Below are 15,065 nucleotides of genomic sequence, written 5' to 3'. Positions count from 1 at the left end.
TTGCCAGCAGCAGGCACGTATTTGGGGATTTGGGGGGTTGTTATTGGTTTAAAAACTGGTTTTTGGGCAGTTCTCCCCATCTTCTGACCAGGGACCCTTGCTGTCTGCTCAGAGGGATGAAGGGGTACCAGTGGCTCATGTGAAGCAGGGGGAAAAACAGTTACTCTTGGCAGGGCAATGCCCCAGGCTTAGAACCTCTGCGAAGAGTAGAAATGCAGGGAAAGGCAAATAGTGGCATCGTCTGTTTTCCCTGGAGAACCGGGCCTCTGAGGCAGCAGAGACTAAGGATCCCTGCCTCCAACACAAATACTCCTATTTATGCTCATCAAGGGCCTTTCCCCCTTGACTGTGTGAAAGAAAATGTGTACGTTTGCAGATCGGAGAGCTCTGCAAGGAGGGTTGCACAAGCCAGCGAGGGACGCGTGCCCTGGACACCCTGGCTATGTCCTACACCGCAGTTGCAACCAAGATGCAACCTCAAACTAGGCTTAAACTGCCCGACGGGGACCACTTGCTCCCCTCCAGCAGCACCCGGCTGTTTCCATGTTCTCGGGATGGTTTTGCAGCTCCCATCGAGGCCGGTGCTCCTCCGGCCAGGGTGCAAACAGCCTCCAAGCTCGCTAGTTTAAAGCCAGCTTGTGTTTTTCCACCATACAAGGGAGCAGCGAAAGCACAACTACAGTGTAGACATACCCCGTGTCTCTCAGACCCCACGTGCAACTTTATTTAGACAGCCAAAAAATATATAAATAGGTAAATTAAAAAAAAGAAGAAAAGAAGGATCTGGGTGCTTTAGGAGAGAGCTGCCTCATGGGTCCGTGTTCCTCAAACGCGCTCCACTAGGACACCTTCATCTTGCCTTTCTCGGGAGCTGCCTCGTGGCCGAGCGGCTGCTCGTCCCCGTTCACCGACAGGACCCTCTTTTCTGGCGGCTGCTCCTCGGGCTGGCGGGCGATGAGCAGGCGGCAAGTGAGCAGGATCCCGAAGACCAGGGCATGGGCGTAGCGCTTGAGCGGGTCCCCCACGAGCTGGTGGAAGAAGAGCACCGCCAGCACGAGGAGGAGCAGCAGAAAGTTGGCCACGTCCTTGGGGCGGCCGGGCACCAGAGTCATGACGATGCCACACGCCACCTCCAGGGCCCCGATGCTCTTGCGGAGGAGGATGGAGCTGACTCCCATCTTCTTCAGCATGGGAAGGGCCCGCACGTAGCTTTTGTAGGCTCGTTTCTGGAATTAAACAGTGTAGAGCACCGTAATGTGAGCAAGTAAAAAGGCTTTCAGGGGCATGGACTGATGTGCAATACAATTTTGGTCATCGCAGACTCCTCTGGCCTCATTTCCAGCCTGTACCCCATAAGCTCTTGTTGGAAGGATATTCCCACTGTCCAACTGAGCCTGCAGTTCCCCCTTTTTGGGGAAATGAGTTGCCTCCAAGCTGGATGCATCTCCCAGCTTTCTACATGGTCTCTTAGCTAGAAAACAGCTCTTCAGGGTAGCACCCATCTCCTGAACTAGGACCAGGCCAACCTTTTCCTGAGGTTACCATTGCTAAATTAACAATGCAGAACCACGTTATTAAAAAATACTCTCCCCAAAAGCAGCCAGCCTAATGAAATAGTGCACCTAGTCCCTGCAAAGCCAAAGGGCCAGAGCAAAACCACAAGTCCCCACCCCAAAGCAGCCTCAAATATTCCAGGACCATCTAAGAGTGGGACTGGACATCAAAGTTGAGATTCCCCAAACCTGCTCCTGTTCTCACACAGCTTCCAGTCTTGTCTTTTCTCTGATAAAAACAAGCTGTCGTTTGCCATCCTCCTGCCTGGTTTCCGCTGGATTTAGAAGCAGGATAGTTAAAAGACAACCTCTTTAGACAGACTCCTTTTTCTTACTGGGGAAAACAACCTCTCTCTTTATATACGTTCAAATTGTTCAGCTGAACACTAAGTACTGGAGACTTTTTGTCTGCAGCCAAATATTTGCTTTTCTTTCTTTTTTTTAAAATAACTATTATTTCCATTCGCACTAGGATGTGCTGTTCCTGCGGATGTTCCTGCCGTTGTGTTCCCTGCTGCCTAATCAGGAGAGAGAAATGGAAGCTCCATCTCAGGTAGACGGCAGCGCGGATCTCACACGCGCTACTCAGAGCCTGCATCAGCCTCAGCTGTCACTGTGCAAATGTGCATTATGGGCACCCAAAACTTCCCCAATTCTTGGTGATTTTTGCTGCGTCCTTCACATGCTGCCAAAAACAAAACGTGCAGCATTCTTGTTATTAAATAACCAAACATCCCATGACACTTCTACTCCAAATGTATGTATTTTAAGGACACACTTTAAACCTCCAGGGAGCAAAACCTCATCTCGAAAAAAACATCTTTTTAACCTGTTGTGCAAAATACAGCTTAAAATGAAACTCTCTACCACCGTGCCCTAGTGCACTCTGATATTCTCAATATTTTAATAGAGAAACTAATGTGTGTTTTTCTTTCTGAATGAAAACAAATGCGGATTTGATGTTGCAAGTAGGTAACAGCGGATCTGTGTTTGCCTGGGGCAAGAGGCCAGACATTGATTGGGAAGATCGAGTTCTCCCTCGCCGTCTCCATTACCTTGCAGACCACCCTGGTGCACAGCACAGCAAAAAGCATCAAAGCCTGATGAGCCAGGAACGTGTTACAATACGGGGTATTAGGTATGATGTGGCTTGTGAGCACCTCTGCTTTCTCTTTTGCAAAAATGGGGATAATTCCTACCTGTCAGCTTGATTCTTTCAGGAAAAAAAGTAGGAGAGAAACCCTCAGAGAAGCAAAACATTATGGATAGCAAGAGTTTTGCAAGGATTTTTCTCAAGTTGCAATGCCTTTTTCCTTATAATTGTTATTACTTATGCAGCAAGAGCTTAAGAGCTTTATTTTCTGGACATTTTGCCTGCATCTCTTGCTGCCTGGTTGTGTCCTGGTGATTCGGGGCGCTCTCGGCTGGGTGCAGGCGAAACCCTGCAGCTCAGATGTTATTTGAGAGCTCAGGAAAAGCAGCTGGGCAGGTGCACAGATGGCAGAGAGCAGAATGTGCTGGAAACTTCCATCACCGTTTCTCAAGGGGGCCCAAAAAATAACACGAGCACCTTTCAGCCATCGCAATAACCATCACGAAAACGGGGCAGGGAGGGAGCCGGGGAACAGGGGTGAGGAAGGAGAGGCAGAGGACAGACCCTCAGCCTGCCGGTGCTCGCAGCAGATAACGCTCTGCAGCAGGGTGAGACCTGCAAACCCGCTGGGAAATGCCCGGAGCGACTTCTCCTTCCCCTCTGCAAGAGGAAGGAGAGGCTGCATCGCAGGTCGCAGGGAATGCCAATAATGCAACTTAATAATATCTTAATATCTTAATAATATGTTCCTCCTCTAGCTAAGAATCTCTAAGCATTTCACGGTCACAAATTAATCCCTGCACCAGCCCGGTGAGGCAGGGACAGCCTTTGTTATTATCCCTGCTTTAAAGCATGGATAATTTTGAGAACGCTGCTGTGGCTCCTGAATCAGACAGATAGTGCCTTTTCCTTTCCTTTTCCAGGGCTTGGGATTCCCCCAACAGCCCCAGGATGGGCTCCATCTCCCTGCTACGCCCTCCCTCACATTTTGCCTTGCAGAGCCCTTCATTTCCCAATGTTTACGCAGGCTCCTCCATCCCTCCCCCCACGCTCTCCTTATCCACGGGCGGTTTCTCCGTAAATAAGCTCCGATAGAGCCCAAGCAAAGGCTGTTGGGGTGTTCTCCGTGCTGTGTGTTTCCCCCCGGGTTTGCCGGATGAGGAGGCAGAGAGGCTCGGGAGACCCCCCTTCCCCCTCCCTCCTGGTTTTCCAGGCTTCCCGGCTGCTCCGTATCCGCCGCTGCGTTCGGGACCCCGTCTCCCGCCGCGGCGCCGCGCTCACCATCTCGTTGTAGGCGTCTCTGCTGAGCCGCGGGGTCAGTTTGATGGTCCCCATGAAGACGAAGAAAAGCCCCAGGGCCACCGAGAGGGCCACGATGGTGATGGTCCTGGGAGATGCCATGGATCCGCCGGGAAGCGCTCCTAGCGCGGCCTCGCTGCGGCTGCCCGCCCGGGCGGGAAGGAGTCCGTCACCATTGAAGGAGATGAGGAATTAGGCTGCAGCGGCCGGGGATGACAGCGGGAGAGGGATCCGGCCTCCTCCGCTCCGCAGCCTGCGGGTCCTAATGCCCCGCAGCCATGCAACCGGAGCCGGAGCCGCGTGACGGGAATGCCCACCCCTGTCATGCTCAGAGCGGCCTCTGCCTGCCCGCGCGCTCCATAAATCCCTCCGAAGCGGAGCCGGCTCGAGGGCTGCGGGACGGCGGCCAAGCACCGAGCACGGCTGCTCGCTAGCAGGAAAACAGGGACGTTTTAGCAGATGGCCCTGGAGCAACCGGCTGCAGAGCAAAAGGGGGAATTACAAACACAGAGAGTTTTTCCAGTAGCTAATAAACAGGATATCATCTCTTATTCTGGTCTAAGAGCTGCTGAGCACTGGGCCCATATATTTTAAGCTTGCCCCACCTGAGAACTCACTGGTGGCAGCTGTTTTTTCCAGGCACTGGAAGCAAAAATCTGTAAAAAATACCTGGACCTGTAGCCCTTGGGGGAGGCAGTCATTTGTTAACCCTTCAGTCACCTCAGTTAAGTAGGAAATTCCTCTTTCTGAGTCAAATTCAATGACTCAGTTGCCTACATATATTCTTAATACTGTTTTGGCCTAGACGACTATGATTAACCCAGAAGGTAATACTGCTACTGAAGTTTATTTAGGAAACATTCTCCTGACCTCAAAATCAATGACTTTCTCCCAAGAAAAATGAAGATTTTTAGGTCCTAAAGTTCCCTCATAGAAAGTTCACTGTCAACTTTGAAAACATCTGAAACCACCTTGAAGCAAGCAGAGAGCTAATGCCACGGCAGTATGAGAAAACAGTAGGAACTTTAGTGCTTCGTATTCACATGCTGGTGGTGAAAACCCACAAAATCAGGGAGAGAGTGAAGACTTTTCCAAGCTGCTTTGACCAGCAGCCGAAGAAAAGATGGGGAAGGGACGATGAAGTGATGCTGAGAATCTTTTCACCCACAGAAAACTGTTTCCATGCAGAACAGCATAGTCCAGCAACCCAAGGTAAGAGAAAACAACAACAACAAAGATTTATTTACTTCTGTACACATTTCAAGGCAAGAAATTTACGGAGATAGCCAGGTCCAGCCTTCAGAGCTCGGGGTGGCTCGTCAGCGGGTCAGCAGCAGCAGCAGCTCGCAGTGGTCCGTGTGCGGGAACATGTCGACGGGAACGGCCAGCGCGGGGGCGAAGGGCTCTCCCGCCAGCTTCCTCCGGGCATCGGGTGGGCAGCACAACCTGCGGGCAGCGCAGCCGCAAAGGGCACGTTTGGGACCCAAAGCAGCAGCTTTCCTGCTGCGCGGCGTGGGGGATGCATTAGGTTTAGCCAACATCCATCACGGTCTGCGGCTGAGACTGGTGTAAGGGTTGCAACCCCCTAAGCTGCATCCCAAGCCAGCCCTGATGGCCTCCGGAGAAGCCGATGGGGCAGGGGTCTGTCCCGACTGGAAAGGAAGGCAGAGGGGTGCTCACTCGAGGAAGTTCCTCATGGCTTCGCCCTCCGGCTTGCAGGAGACGTAGAGCAGCCTCCGGATGGCCCTGCAGTTTCGGAGGGCTCGCACGACCCTGTGATCTGCAGAAGCAGAAGGACACGGAGCTTGGCCAGCGCCACGGCACCCCGCGGCAGCGCCTTCTCCAGAAGGGACGGTCACAGATCCCGCAGCACGGAACTTCGCTGAGCGGAGGAGTGAAGAGAAAGGAGGGTCCTGCCTGTTTCACCGTGTCCTGTCTCAGGTGCGGGGTTTTAGGAAGGCAAGGACGTGGCTCCCACTGCCAGCAGGGCAGAGCCAAGGGAGAACGTCCTCTGTTTCCCGGGAGAACAAAGGATTAGAGAACATTTGTTAAGTGAAACAGAGTCATGGAAACCTTCCCGAAACACCTGTGTGGCCACATCTGCATGCCCCATCCCATGTAGGGCTTCCCAGCGAAGTGCTTGACGTTTTCATTCAAAACTCTCTTTTTTAAGACCGAGAATAAGTAGCACGTTCTCTTACGGAGCCCAGCCCGGGACGGGTTCACCACCGCGACGAGGGGCCGCTCGTCCTGCCACGCTGACAGCAGCTGCGGTAGCACCGTCTCGGCCTTCCCAGCGTGAAACTCGCAGTTGGAAATCCCTGCGGGCAGAACGGCAAACACACGGTGCAGGAAGAGCCAGAAAGCCGCAAACTCCAGCAAAGTAAACCTCACAGTATCTCCTCACCTGAGGATATTGGAGAACTGCAGCTGTTTCAGAAAGATGCTACCCAGATCAGCACCAACCGTCCCACCCGGGTGATTCTCCACACTGTCCCACTCCATGAGTTTCCTACATGTTCACCCAGCTCCAGTCTTTGACCATCGCAACAGTAAAACAGGGAGGGAAGGGGCACTCCTCATGCAAGCAAGGAAAGGGGGCAGCTATAGCATGAAGTACCTCCCATTTTGGGCATTGCACATAGTTCTGAGCAGCCCTCCTTGACTTTTGCTTTGTATTTTCCAAAAATTTTTTTGAAACTTCCTGCAGCGGCAAGTCCAAACTCACCATTGAAGGCCGCGTTCCACCTGGCGTCCTCCACTGCCTTCTCCACTACCTCAATCCCAATAACCCTGGACACTTGGCGAGCCAGAGAGAGACCAATTGTGCCTGGAAAGGAAGGATACAAGAATATTGCAGAGCTCCGAACTGGAGAAACAAGGATGTGGAGAGCAGGGAAGGTTCGGGGGCTGCTCACCCGTGCCACAGCAGATATCGAGGAGGACGGTGTCTCCAGCAGCCTGGCTCAGCTTCCCGACCTCCTGGTACAGCACTTCTGCTCCACGCGTGTTCACTTGGAAAAAGGCATCCGGGGAGATGCGAAACTTCAGGCCGAGCAGCTCCTCAAAGATGTGCTGCTCTCCGAAAAGGAGCTGGTAGGGGGACTGCTCGTGGGAACAGCGGGTCATCGTGCTGCGGGGCAAACGCAGGCAGCCCTTAGAAGGCAGGGCTTGCAAGGAATTACTGAGACCCCACGTCAGCACACCTACTTTTAATTCCTGGGAATATTTCAATGGTAAAGGGTCTGTGACTTGCACAACCTAAAATTTATCAGCAGGGTCAAAATGACTCCTAGGATCTAGGATCCTAAGATCCTAGGATTCCCAGTTCAGCCGCTAGCTTGATTTAGTGTCTTGGAAAAGCTCCTTTAGATTTTTTTCTCCAGTTCTCTAGGCTCAAAACTCCGATGAGGTAAAGCCAGAGGGTATTAAAGTATTTTGAGTGCTTCACAATAAAGAAAAGATGTGGCCATCTCAAAGCCATGTTGGCAAAGAAGCCATCCAAGCATTCGTCATTCTCTTGAAGCGCTCCCTGAACTGGCAGAACTTGAGTGTGATCAGAGATGGGTAAGAAAAAAGGATAAAACTTTGCTTTCCATCTTCCATGGGGTCTCTCCTCCATCCCGCAGCACCCTACGAGTTTTAGAAGCATCCACATGTTTACCTCTCCTGGAAATAAAGTGAAGTCAAAGCGCAGACTGCTCCGGGTCCGCTAGTGAAGAAGTCCTTCAGCGATGCCTTCTGAGCAGCCAGTGCCTCCTGTCAACAGCAAAACAAGGGAAAATTGAGTCTGGGGAACCTGCTCAGCCGCCTCTCCCCAGCTGTGCACCCAGCCAGGAGCTGCGGTGCTGCCCGGGAAGCCTCCTCATAGCCCCGCACTGCCACAAATGCCATGTGCGGCTGAGTGTAGCATGGACACAATGATGCTTGAGCATCATCTCTGACTCTTTATGGACCTAGGATAGGTCCTGGCATCATTTCTTCTGCGCCAGGTGTCACCTGGGGACCCTGGTACTGACCAATGTCGATAAATACTGTATTTGTCCATAGGTCTGTGGATACAAAACTGCCCATCGGCGGCTGTTCACACAGCTGAAGTGAAGCCAGCACCCCTGCACGAGGGAGCTCGCTCCAGGCACCCCTCAAAAGCCTCAACTCCATCGTTGGCCTCCCTCATCTTCCCCAGAAGGTGCCGGGACCCGCCGGCAGCGGGACCTCCCCACGCTCATGTCCTTGCTGCCCGCGCACTCACCTGGCCCAGCTGCTGGGGGTGGAAGGTGACGATGGCCATGGTGTGACCGCGGCCGGTGGTGCGAACGACGAGCTCCCGCCAGTGCCCGCCGCGGTGGAAGAGGATGCAGGGCTCCAGCGGGGACAGCCGCAGGAACTGCTCGTAGCGCTGCGGCGAGCGGACGTGCTTGGAGCCCCACGGAGGCAGCCCCGGCACCCCGGGAGGCGGCCGCCCCGCCACGACCGCCGCATTTTCCTTCCATGATCTCAATTTGTGCATTTTATGCATTTTAACCCGCTTGCAGGATTTCGTTGCCACTTGGTTCGGATGGTTTAGAGGTTCTCACACTAACTTTCAAGTCTCCAAAAATGCTCAGGTGGAAATGTTCGCAACATGCAAACACAGAGGCCCTGCATGTGCACGAGTGCAGCCTTCCCCCAACCCAGTATCACTGCACCCTCCCTCCACTGAGACACAGATTTTTTTTCTATTTTTCTTTCCTTATTATTACCTGGGCTACTTGTTTGTGTTTCGCAGGTATGTTCACCATGTGGTCAGCTCTCACACAGACGATATTCCTCGCTGGAGAGAGACAGGGAGATGTTTAATGTTCCCTCTCAGGGCAAAGCGAGCGCTTTCCTGACTGGAGGTGAGCGCTGCGGGCTCGGAGCACCAGGCCGGCTTGGATGCAGCATTCCCAGCTCCAATCCGGATCTCCTGCAGCTGCAGGAAGCTGCATCCCCGCAGCGAGGATGAGCTGCAGAGCTGCCGCTCCGATGCTGGTGTCTTATTTACTCCTTCCCTTGCTCCCGCACGCACCTCTGCCAGTGCCCACATACAAGCCCACGGTTTTGGGGTTCCCATCTGGGCCTTGGTTCACCGAGAAGGAAGATTTGTTTCGGTAGCCATTAATGACGGGCTGCCAGGAAAAGGAAGGATAAATAAAAGCCTTGGATTAAAAATAAATAAATAAGTAAAACCGTAACAAAGGAATGGCACTCACTGAAGGGACGATGGGGCGCAGAGGACAGCAGAGCCCCCCAGGTTTGCACATGTCCGTGCCCGCTTCCTCGAGGCGAGATGCCAGCACCTGCAGTGTCTTCTGCTGCCTTTGGAACTTCACCTGTGGAGGAGGCCTAAGCCGGGAATGCTCCCTCGGGACCACGGGACAGCAGGGAGCTGGTGGTCACCCGGCTCGCATGATCCTGGAGAAATTCGGCCTGTCCCCCACTGCCGCCACTCAGAGCAACTGAGGCAAAACTGGGCCCGTGTCCCCAGAGCTCTGTGTCCAAGGGGGTCTCTGGATCCCATCAGAGGCACTGAAGCCACCGCTCTCCACTGTCCCGTGCTGGACAGGACCACCGCACAAGAACATGCTGTTTGTCATTGTAGAGGCCACCCATAGGGTCCCTCAGCCCTCTCAGAACAACCGGAGAATTAAAGCAACAGCAAAAGGGCTCTGAACAGGCTGAGGACTCAACAGCAGAGCTTGGAGGGGCAGCCGGGACACAAGATCCCAGGGGATCTTGTCCTTACCTGCAGCTGCTCCGTGTACGGAAGCCTCCACAGCGGAGTGGCCGCATCAGCCAGCCTGGAAAGCACAACACGGTGTCAGTGCCCAGCACTGCCAGCACCGTCCCCGTGCAACCCAGTCCTGTGCTGCCACCCACGGCACGCGGGTCCCGTTCCTATCCAGCCCTACCTCTCTTCCCAGGAGATCCCAGCAGGATCCCAGCCCTCCCAGGCCTTCCTCCTCTCCTTCATCGTCGCCCCGCGGCTCGTCCCCGCTCCTCGCCGGGGAGCGCAGCGCGGGGCAGCGGGGCGAGGAGGGCACCGGGGCACGAGCCCCAGCCCGCGACGCAGCGCCAGAGCGGCGACAACGGCGACAGCGGCGACAGCGGCGACAGCGGGGACAGCGGGGACAGCGGCACGCGGCGAGCGGAGCTGCAAAGCGCGGGGCGGAGCGCGGGCGCTTGCGGCTCCGCGCCGCTGGAAAACGGGGATTTTCCCGGCCGCAAACGCTCCGCTTCGCCCGCAGCGCCCGCCCCGGGGGCTGCCCCGCTCGTCCCGGGTCCCGCTCCGTGTCGGAAACGGCCGTGCCCCGCGTCCCGCAGCTCTCGCACCGCGAGACGTGCCCGGGAACCGCCCCCGGGGCCGCCGCCGCCTCCGCCGCGCCGGGGAGCTCGCGGCAGCCGCCGCTCCGGAGCCGCGCGCTGATTCCCGTTAACCCGAGCCCCTTCCAGCCCTAAGGAGGAGCCCCCGCTGCCATCATTAGAGTTTCTATACAGAGTTTTATTTATTTATTCTTTTTTTTTGGATAGCTACCCCATAATAGCATTTTAATAACAGTTTAATATAATTTTAACTGACAAAGGCAGGACCAAAATGGTTCTTAGTGCCTTTTTTTTTTCTTTGTTCACAGTCTATCACTAATTTGATTATAAAATCACATCAAATGCCAAATTAAGCATTTATCAACTGAAATAAAGCAAAATGGAGAACAATAAAATAGAGAATAAATAATAGAGTATATACATATTTTGTGGCTTATGCAGCAAGTATCTTGTGGACGGACATAGCAAGCTACGAGGATGGACTCGAGGCAATGGGGTTTCAGGGAAGTTTCTCCTTTAGCCCTGCAGTGGGTACCCAGGTGCTGGGGATGCAGGTGTGTTTTTGCACACATTTGCACACATTTGCACACCCATCCTCTTTCACAGCACCCTCAGCTTCAGGGGGAGCCCAAAAGCACCAGCCCATCCAGCAATTTCCAGTCAGTGCTTGGAAAAGCACCTCCATCTCATAGTCTCCCAGTTCCTTTCCTGACACCTCTGCCCAGGAGGCACCTGGAAGCCAAGGGAGAAGCACTGCAGGACCACGCTGCAATTCAGGGGGACATCATGGGTCCAGGACCTACAGCAGAGCTGCCACGAGGTTTCCTTTTAGCCCAATGTATCTTAAATCTAAACCTGGAAGCTGAGGTACCCAGCTTGCCAAATTGCTGTTCAATAATGATACTGGCTCAGGTACAAAACAAGATTTCCCTAGAGATTTTATTTTTTAAAATTGTTTTGGACAAGCAGCAAGAAGCAAGGACATTGCTGAGGCTGCCAATGACGTGAGGAACGCACAAGAGCAGCTCAGCCCACCTGCATTTTAAGGACCGCTCCTTCCAAGTTCAGCATGGGATCGGTAGCACTGAAAGCAAAGGCTCCCTCCAAGACATTTCATCCCCATCTCCAAAGGAGCCCGGGCTGGTCCCTGCAGAGGCTCTAGCACCTGCGTTTCTTATTGCACAGGAATTTGCTATCCAGCCTCTCAGACACATCAGCTCAGCCAAGCTGCAGCCAGGGAAAGCAAAACACACGAACGCAAGGCGAATCACCAGTCTATGAGCCAGCACTTTTTCTGCCTTTTATTGACAAAATCACCAAAGATGCTGTCAAAAGCACAATTCACCTTGGAGCCATTTGGAACCTTTTCATTTCAAGGTGACTTTGCCCATAGATGTTCTGAAAAATCAACATTTTTGCCTTGAAAACATTTGTGCTGCTCAGCAGGGGCCGCCCAAAAGACCTTCCCCAAAGCAAAAGCAGCAGCATCTTGAGCACTGGAACATAAAACACCAGGCGCAACAAGGAAACGAATATTGCTCTTGTGAAAACATTTCCAAAGCGGTTCCGATATATCACGAGTCAGTGGCACCATTATAAGGACACAAAAAGCAATCTCCAAAGTTGACCGAGCGTGTTTCAAATGAAACATTCATGCTCTAATTGCCATCTCAGATGTTTCTGGAATCAGAGCACAGCCCTTTTGGCCTCAATTTTACCACTATAAATGGTGTCCTGGGAGTAATGTCCTCTGCTGGGATTTCAGGGAATTTACCCCTCCACTCCGCTGCTCATCAAAGTAACTGCTACAGGAGACTCCTCAGACACTTGAGAACTCAACCAAGATGCAGATGACTGATGGGGGAACCCACTGGGTGCTAGCCAGCCTCCTGGGACTGCCACTCGATCCAGGATGCACCAGAACCGTGACGGCTTTGCTCGGCAGCAGGAAGGGCTGAGGCCGAGCAAGGGCTGAGGACGCAGCCGGAGCCACGGGGCTTCCCAGGGAGAGGAACGCCGGGAAAAGCGGTGATGGCGGCGGCTCTGCGGGGGCTCCTGGTGGCTCCCGCGCCGGCCTCTCCTCCCGCAGGCCCCGTGTCCCCCCGGTCGCTCAGAGCCCCTGTCCCGCGGGGCTGCTCATCTCCTGCAGCACCAGGTGCAGCAGGTGGTTCTGCTCGGCGCTGAGCAGCGGCCAGAGCGCGGCCTGCAGCGCCCGCAGCGCCGCCACGTCCTTCTCCTGGCACGCGAGCACGGCCGACTGCAGCAGCACGAAGAGCTCGGCGGGCAGCAGCGCCGCGGCCGCCGCCTCGCGGGGCGCCCCGCCGGCCGCCGCCGCGGGCCCCGGCGCCGCCTCCCAGCAGTACTGCTCCAGCGTGCGCGCGTGCTCGGGCGGCAGCCGCGCCGGCGGCGGCTGCAGCAGCAGCAGCAGCAGCACCCGCGACACCTCGCAGCGCACGAGCGCGTCGCGGAAGGCGCCGCCGCCGCCGCCCGCCCGCGCCAGCGCCTGCGCCCGCGTCAGCGCCGCCAGCGCGCCCGCGCGGTCGCCGCCGAGCAGCAGGCACGAGGCGAGCTCGCCCAGGCAGCGCAGCGCGGGCAGCGGCAGCCGCGCCGCCGCCAGCAGCTCGGCCGCCCGCGCCAGCGGCGCCGCGGCGCCCGCCGCCCGGCCCGTGTCGCGCAGCGCCGCCGCCAGCTCGAGGCAGAGCGCGGCCGCCGGCGCCGGCTGCCCGCGCTCCAGGTGCAGGCGCGCGGCGAAGGCTCCGCAGCTCTGCGCCGCCGCCGCGTGCTCGCCGAAGCCGCCGCGCAGCGCCAGGCGCTGCCGCGCGTCGCGCTCCTGCCGCACGAAGAGCCGCGCCGCCTCGGCCAGCGCCGCCGCCTCGGCCGGCCCGTGGAACAGGCTCTGCGCGCAGCGCGCCACGGCCAGCTGGCACCAGGCCGCGTAGGGCAGGCTCTCCTGGGCGCGCAGCTCCCGCGCCAGCGCCGCGAACTGCTCCGCCGCCTCCGCCACGTTGGGTTTGCGCAGGAAGCGCCGCCGCAGCTTGGCCGACACCAGACGGTACCGCGACAGGAAGTCTCCGTCCCCGCTGCTGCTGCCGCTGCCGCCGCCGGGGCCCGGCCCGGCCGCCGATCCGGAGCTGCTGCCCCCGCCGCTCGGGCCCGCGCCGCCGCCTCCCGCCGCCGTCAGCATCGCCGCGGCCGATCCGGAGCGGAGCGACCCGGCCCGGAACGGCCCGCGCTGACCCGGCGCGACGGCTCCGCGGCGTGACCAATGGGAGCGAGCGGCTCCGCGGCGCGGCCAATGGGCGTGCGGCGCTTGTGGGTGTGGCCGGCGCGGCAGGACCAATGGGCGCTGGTTGCCGGGGCACGCGGAAAGACGGTAGGTAGGGGTCGCGGGGCGTGGTCTCTTGCGCCACGCCCACGAAGGGGCGGGGCCATGCGAGTGTTGCGGGGGCGTCTCCCGGCAGCGGGTCCCCGTGCGGGACGCGGCGCTGCGGGCGGCGGCGGCCGCTGCTCCGGTCTCCGTCGGTCCCGGCGGGAGCAGAGCGGGACAAGGGGCGGGATCGCTCCGCGGGCGGGACGCGGAGCTCCCTGGACGCTCCTCCCGCAGCCCTGGGAGCGGGCGGGACGCCGGAGCAGAGCCTCCCCCCGCGGCGGCCTCGTGGCTGCCGCAGCTCCGTTGCGGGCTGCTCGCCGCGACCCTGGCGGAAAGGGGATCCGCCGCTGGGCACCGGCTTCTCGGAAGCGCCGGCGGTTTCCCGCGCGGCTCCCGGCCGCAGCCCCGACTCCAACGTGTCAGTCCTCGGGCGCAGCCGGGCCCGCTCGGCTCCCTGGGCCGCCCTTTCCCAACCGCGCGAGGCGTCCGCGGTCCCTCGCCCGCCGAGCCGCGACACCGCCGAGCCGCGCGGTTTTGCTTTGACTCTCGCCCAGGAGACGAGCAGCAGCTCTGCCACCGCCTCTGCTTGCGGGAAGAGCTCGGCCTCCAGCACCCCCAGCCGCCCCGGGAGGAAACCCCCCTGCCCCGCTCTGCATGGGCTCATGCGCAGCGGTGACCGGGGACCGCGAGGCTCATCCTCCCGCTTTGTCACACAGCTAACGGGGTTACTCCTTGTTGCTTTCCTTGACTGGCAAGAACAGAGGATTCAGTCTTTAATAAAGCATTTTATTCTCCCGAATACTTATCAGGTATTTGAATTAAGTAATTACTAAGACAGTTCAGACAGTTCAGCGTCTGTATGAAAATCCTCCCCAATCCTAACTGCCCAGGATGTGCTCTTGCCTGATGTGCAAATCAGTTGGTTTCTCCAAGCCTGCAGTCTTCTGAAAATAAGTGAATAGACCAGATGTGAATATATGAAATGGGGGAAAAAAAAACAAGCAGGGGAATAACCTCTTCTTTGGGAAGAGGTTGGGCAGTGGAAAATACGGGCCCAAAACCTCCTTCTTGCCTGCAGGCTCCATTTCAGTCAGTGCATACACAGAAATGTGAGGCTGGTGCAGCGGTGCAAGGACAGCACTAAAATGAGAAAAAAATGTGTCCTGTCCTGGTTTGGGGTTACAGGAGGCCTAATGTTTCCCCAGTCGCCTGTCTTCCAAGGCCAGCAGTGCACATCTCGGAGCAAAACGTTCTTCTATTCCCAGTGATGCTCAGATCAGCTTCCCTCTCCCTTTTTCCCGATTCTTCTGCACTTTGTCTTCTCCTTTTCCCACCTTGTGCTTTCTCTGGTGGTGTGGTAAGCAGACAAGGTTCACAGCAGATTCCCACTCCTTTTCCTCCTCTC

General features: G+C 56.7%; 3 protein-coding genes across 3 annotated transcripts; all 3 read right to left on the bottom strand.

Annotated features, from left to right (window-relative positions):
• Nucleotides 1-699: 699 nt before the first annotated feature.
• Nucleotides 700-4,163, bottom strand: TMEM35A (transmembrane protein 35A). Its single transcript, XM_010223465.2, has 2 exons — nucleotides 3,928-4,163; nucleotides 700-1,226 (listed from the first exon to the last, which is right to left on the bottom strand). Exons 1-2 carry the CDS (start codon nucleotides 4,045-4,047, stop codon nucleotides 840-842), a joined length of 507 nt encoding a protein of 168 aa, XP_010221767.1. The 5' UTR covers nucleotides 4,048-4,163; the 3' UTR covers nucleotides 700-839.
• A 1,098-nt stretch (nucleotides 4,164-5,261) lies between these two features.
• Nucleotides 5,262-10,042, bottom strand: TRMT2B (tRNA methyltransferase 2B). The gene is made up of 12 exons (XM_010223473.2): nucleotides 9,879-10,042; nucleotides 9,713-9,767; nucleotides 9,180-9,299; nucleotides 8,996-9,095; nucleotides 8,688-8,758; nucleotides 8,198-8,344; nucleotides 7,610-7,704; nucleotides 6,864-7,078; nucleotides 6,674-6,775; nucleotides 6,147-6,266; nucleotides 5,626-5,725; nucleotides 5,262-5,391 (listed from the first exon to the last, which is right to left on the bottom strand). Exons 1-12 carry the CDS (start codon nucleotides 9,938-9,940, stop codon nucleotides 5,265-5,267), a joined length of 1,314 nt encoding a protein of 437 aa, XP_010221775.2. The 5' UTR covers nucleotides 9,941-10,042; the 3' UTR covers nucleotides 5,262-5,264.
• A 2,344-nt stretch (nucleotides 10,043-12,386) lies between these two features.
• Nucleotides 12,387-13,474, bottom strand: LOC148590818 (40-kDa huntingtin-associated protein-like). Its single transcript, XM_088538451.1, has one exon. It carries the CDS (start codon nucleotides 13,472-13,474, stop codon nucleotides 12,401-12,403), a length of 1,074 nt encoding a protein of 357 aa, XP_088394577.1. The 3' UTR covers nucleotides 12,387-12,400.
• Nucleotides 13,475-15,065: the final 1,591 nt, after the last annotated feature.

The sequence above is a fragment of the Tinamus guttatus genome, unplaced genomic scaffold (assembly GCF_059628265.1).
Source record: "Tinamus guttatus ecotype Peru unplaced genomic scaffold, ASM5962826v1 Tinamus_guttatus_pri_ptg001087l, whole genome shotgun sequence".
NCBI lineage: Eukaryota > Metazoa > Chordata > Aves > Tinamiformes > Tinamidae > Tinamus > Tinamus guttatus.
Note: the sequence above shows the minus strand (reverse complement) of the source record. Positions and strands in the feature narration are given on the sequence as shown.

What these genes read in the sequence shown, in the direction of transcription:
- TMEM35A (XM_010223465.2), bottom strand. Translation starts at nt 4,047, where the DNA reads ATGGCATCTCCCAGGACCATCACCATCGTGGCCCTCTCGGTGGCCCTG. An exon ending in GAGACGCCTACAACGAGATG is followed by an intron (nt 1,227 to 3,927) that starts GTGAGCGCGGCG and finishes GTTTAATTCCAG; the next exon opens with AAACGAGCCTACAAAAGCTA.
- TRMT2B (XM_010223473.2), bottom strand. Translation starts at nt 9,940, where the DNA reads ATGAAGGAGAGGAGGAAGGCCTGGGAGGGCTGGGATCCTGCTGGGATC. An exon ending in GGGATCTCCTGGGAAGAGAG is followed by an intron (nt 9,768 to 9,878) that starts GTAGGGCTGGAT and finishes TGTGCTTTCCAG; the next exon opens with GCTGGCTGATGCGGCCACTC. An exon ending in GTATGTGGGCACTGGCAGAG is followed by an intron (nt 8,759 to 8,995) that starts GTGCGTGCGGGA and finishes GTCTCTCTCCAG; the next exon opens with CGAGGAATATCGTCTGTGTG.
- LOC148590818 (XM_088538451.1), bottom strand. Translation starts at nt 13,474, where the DNA reads ATGCTGACGGCGGCGGGAGGCGGCGGCGCGGGCCCGAGCGGCGGGGGC.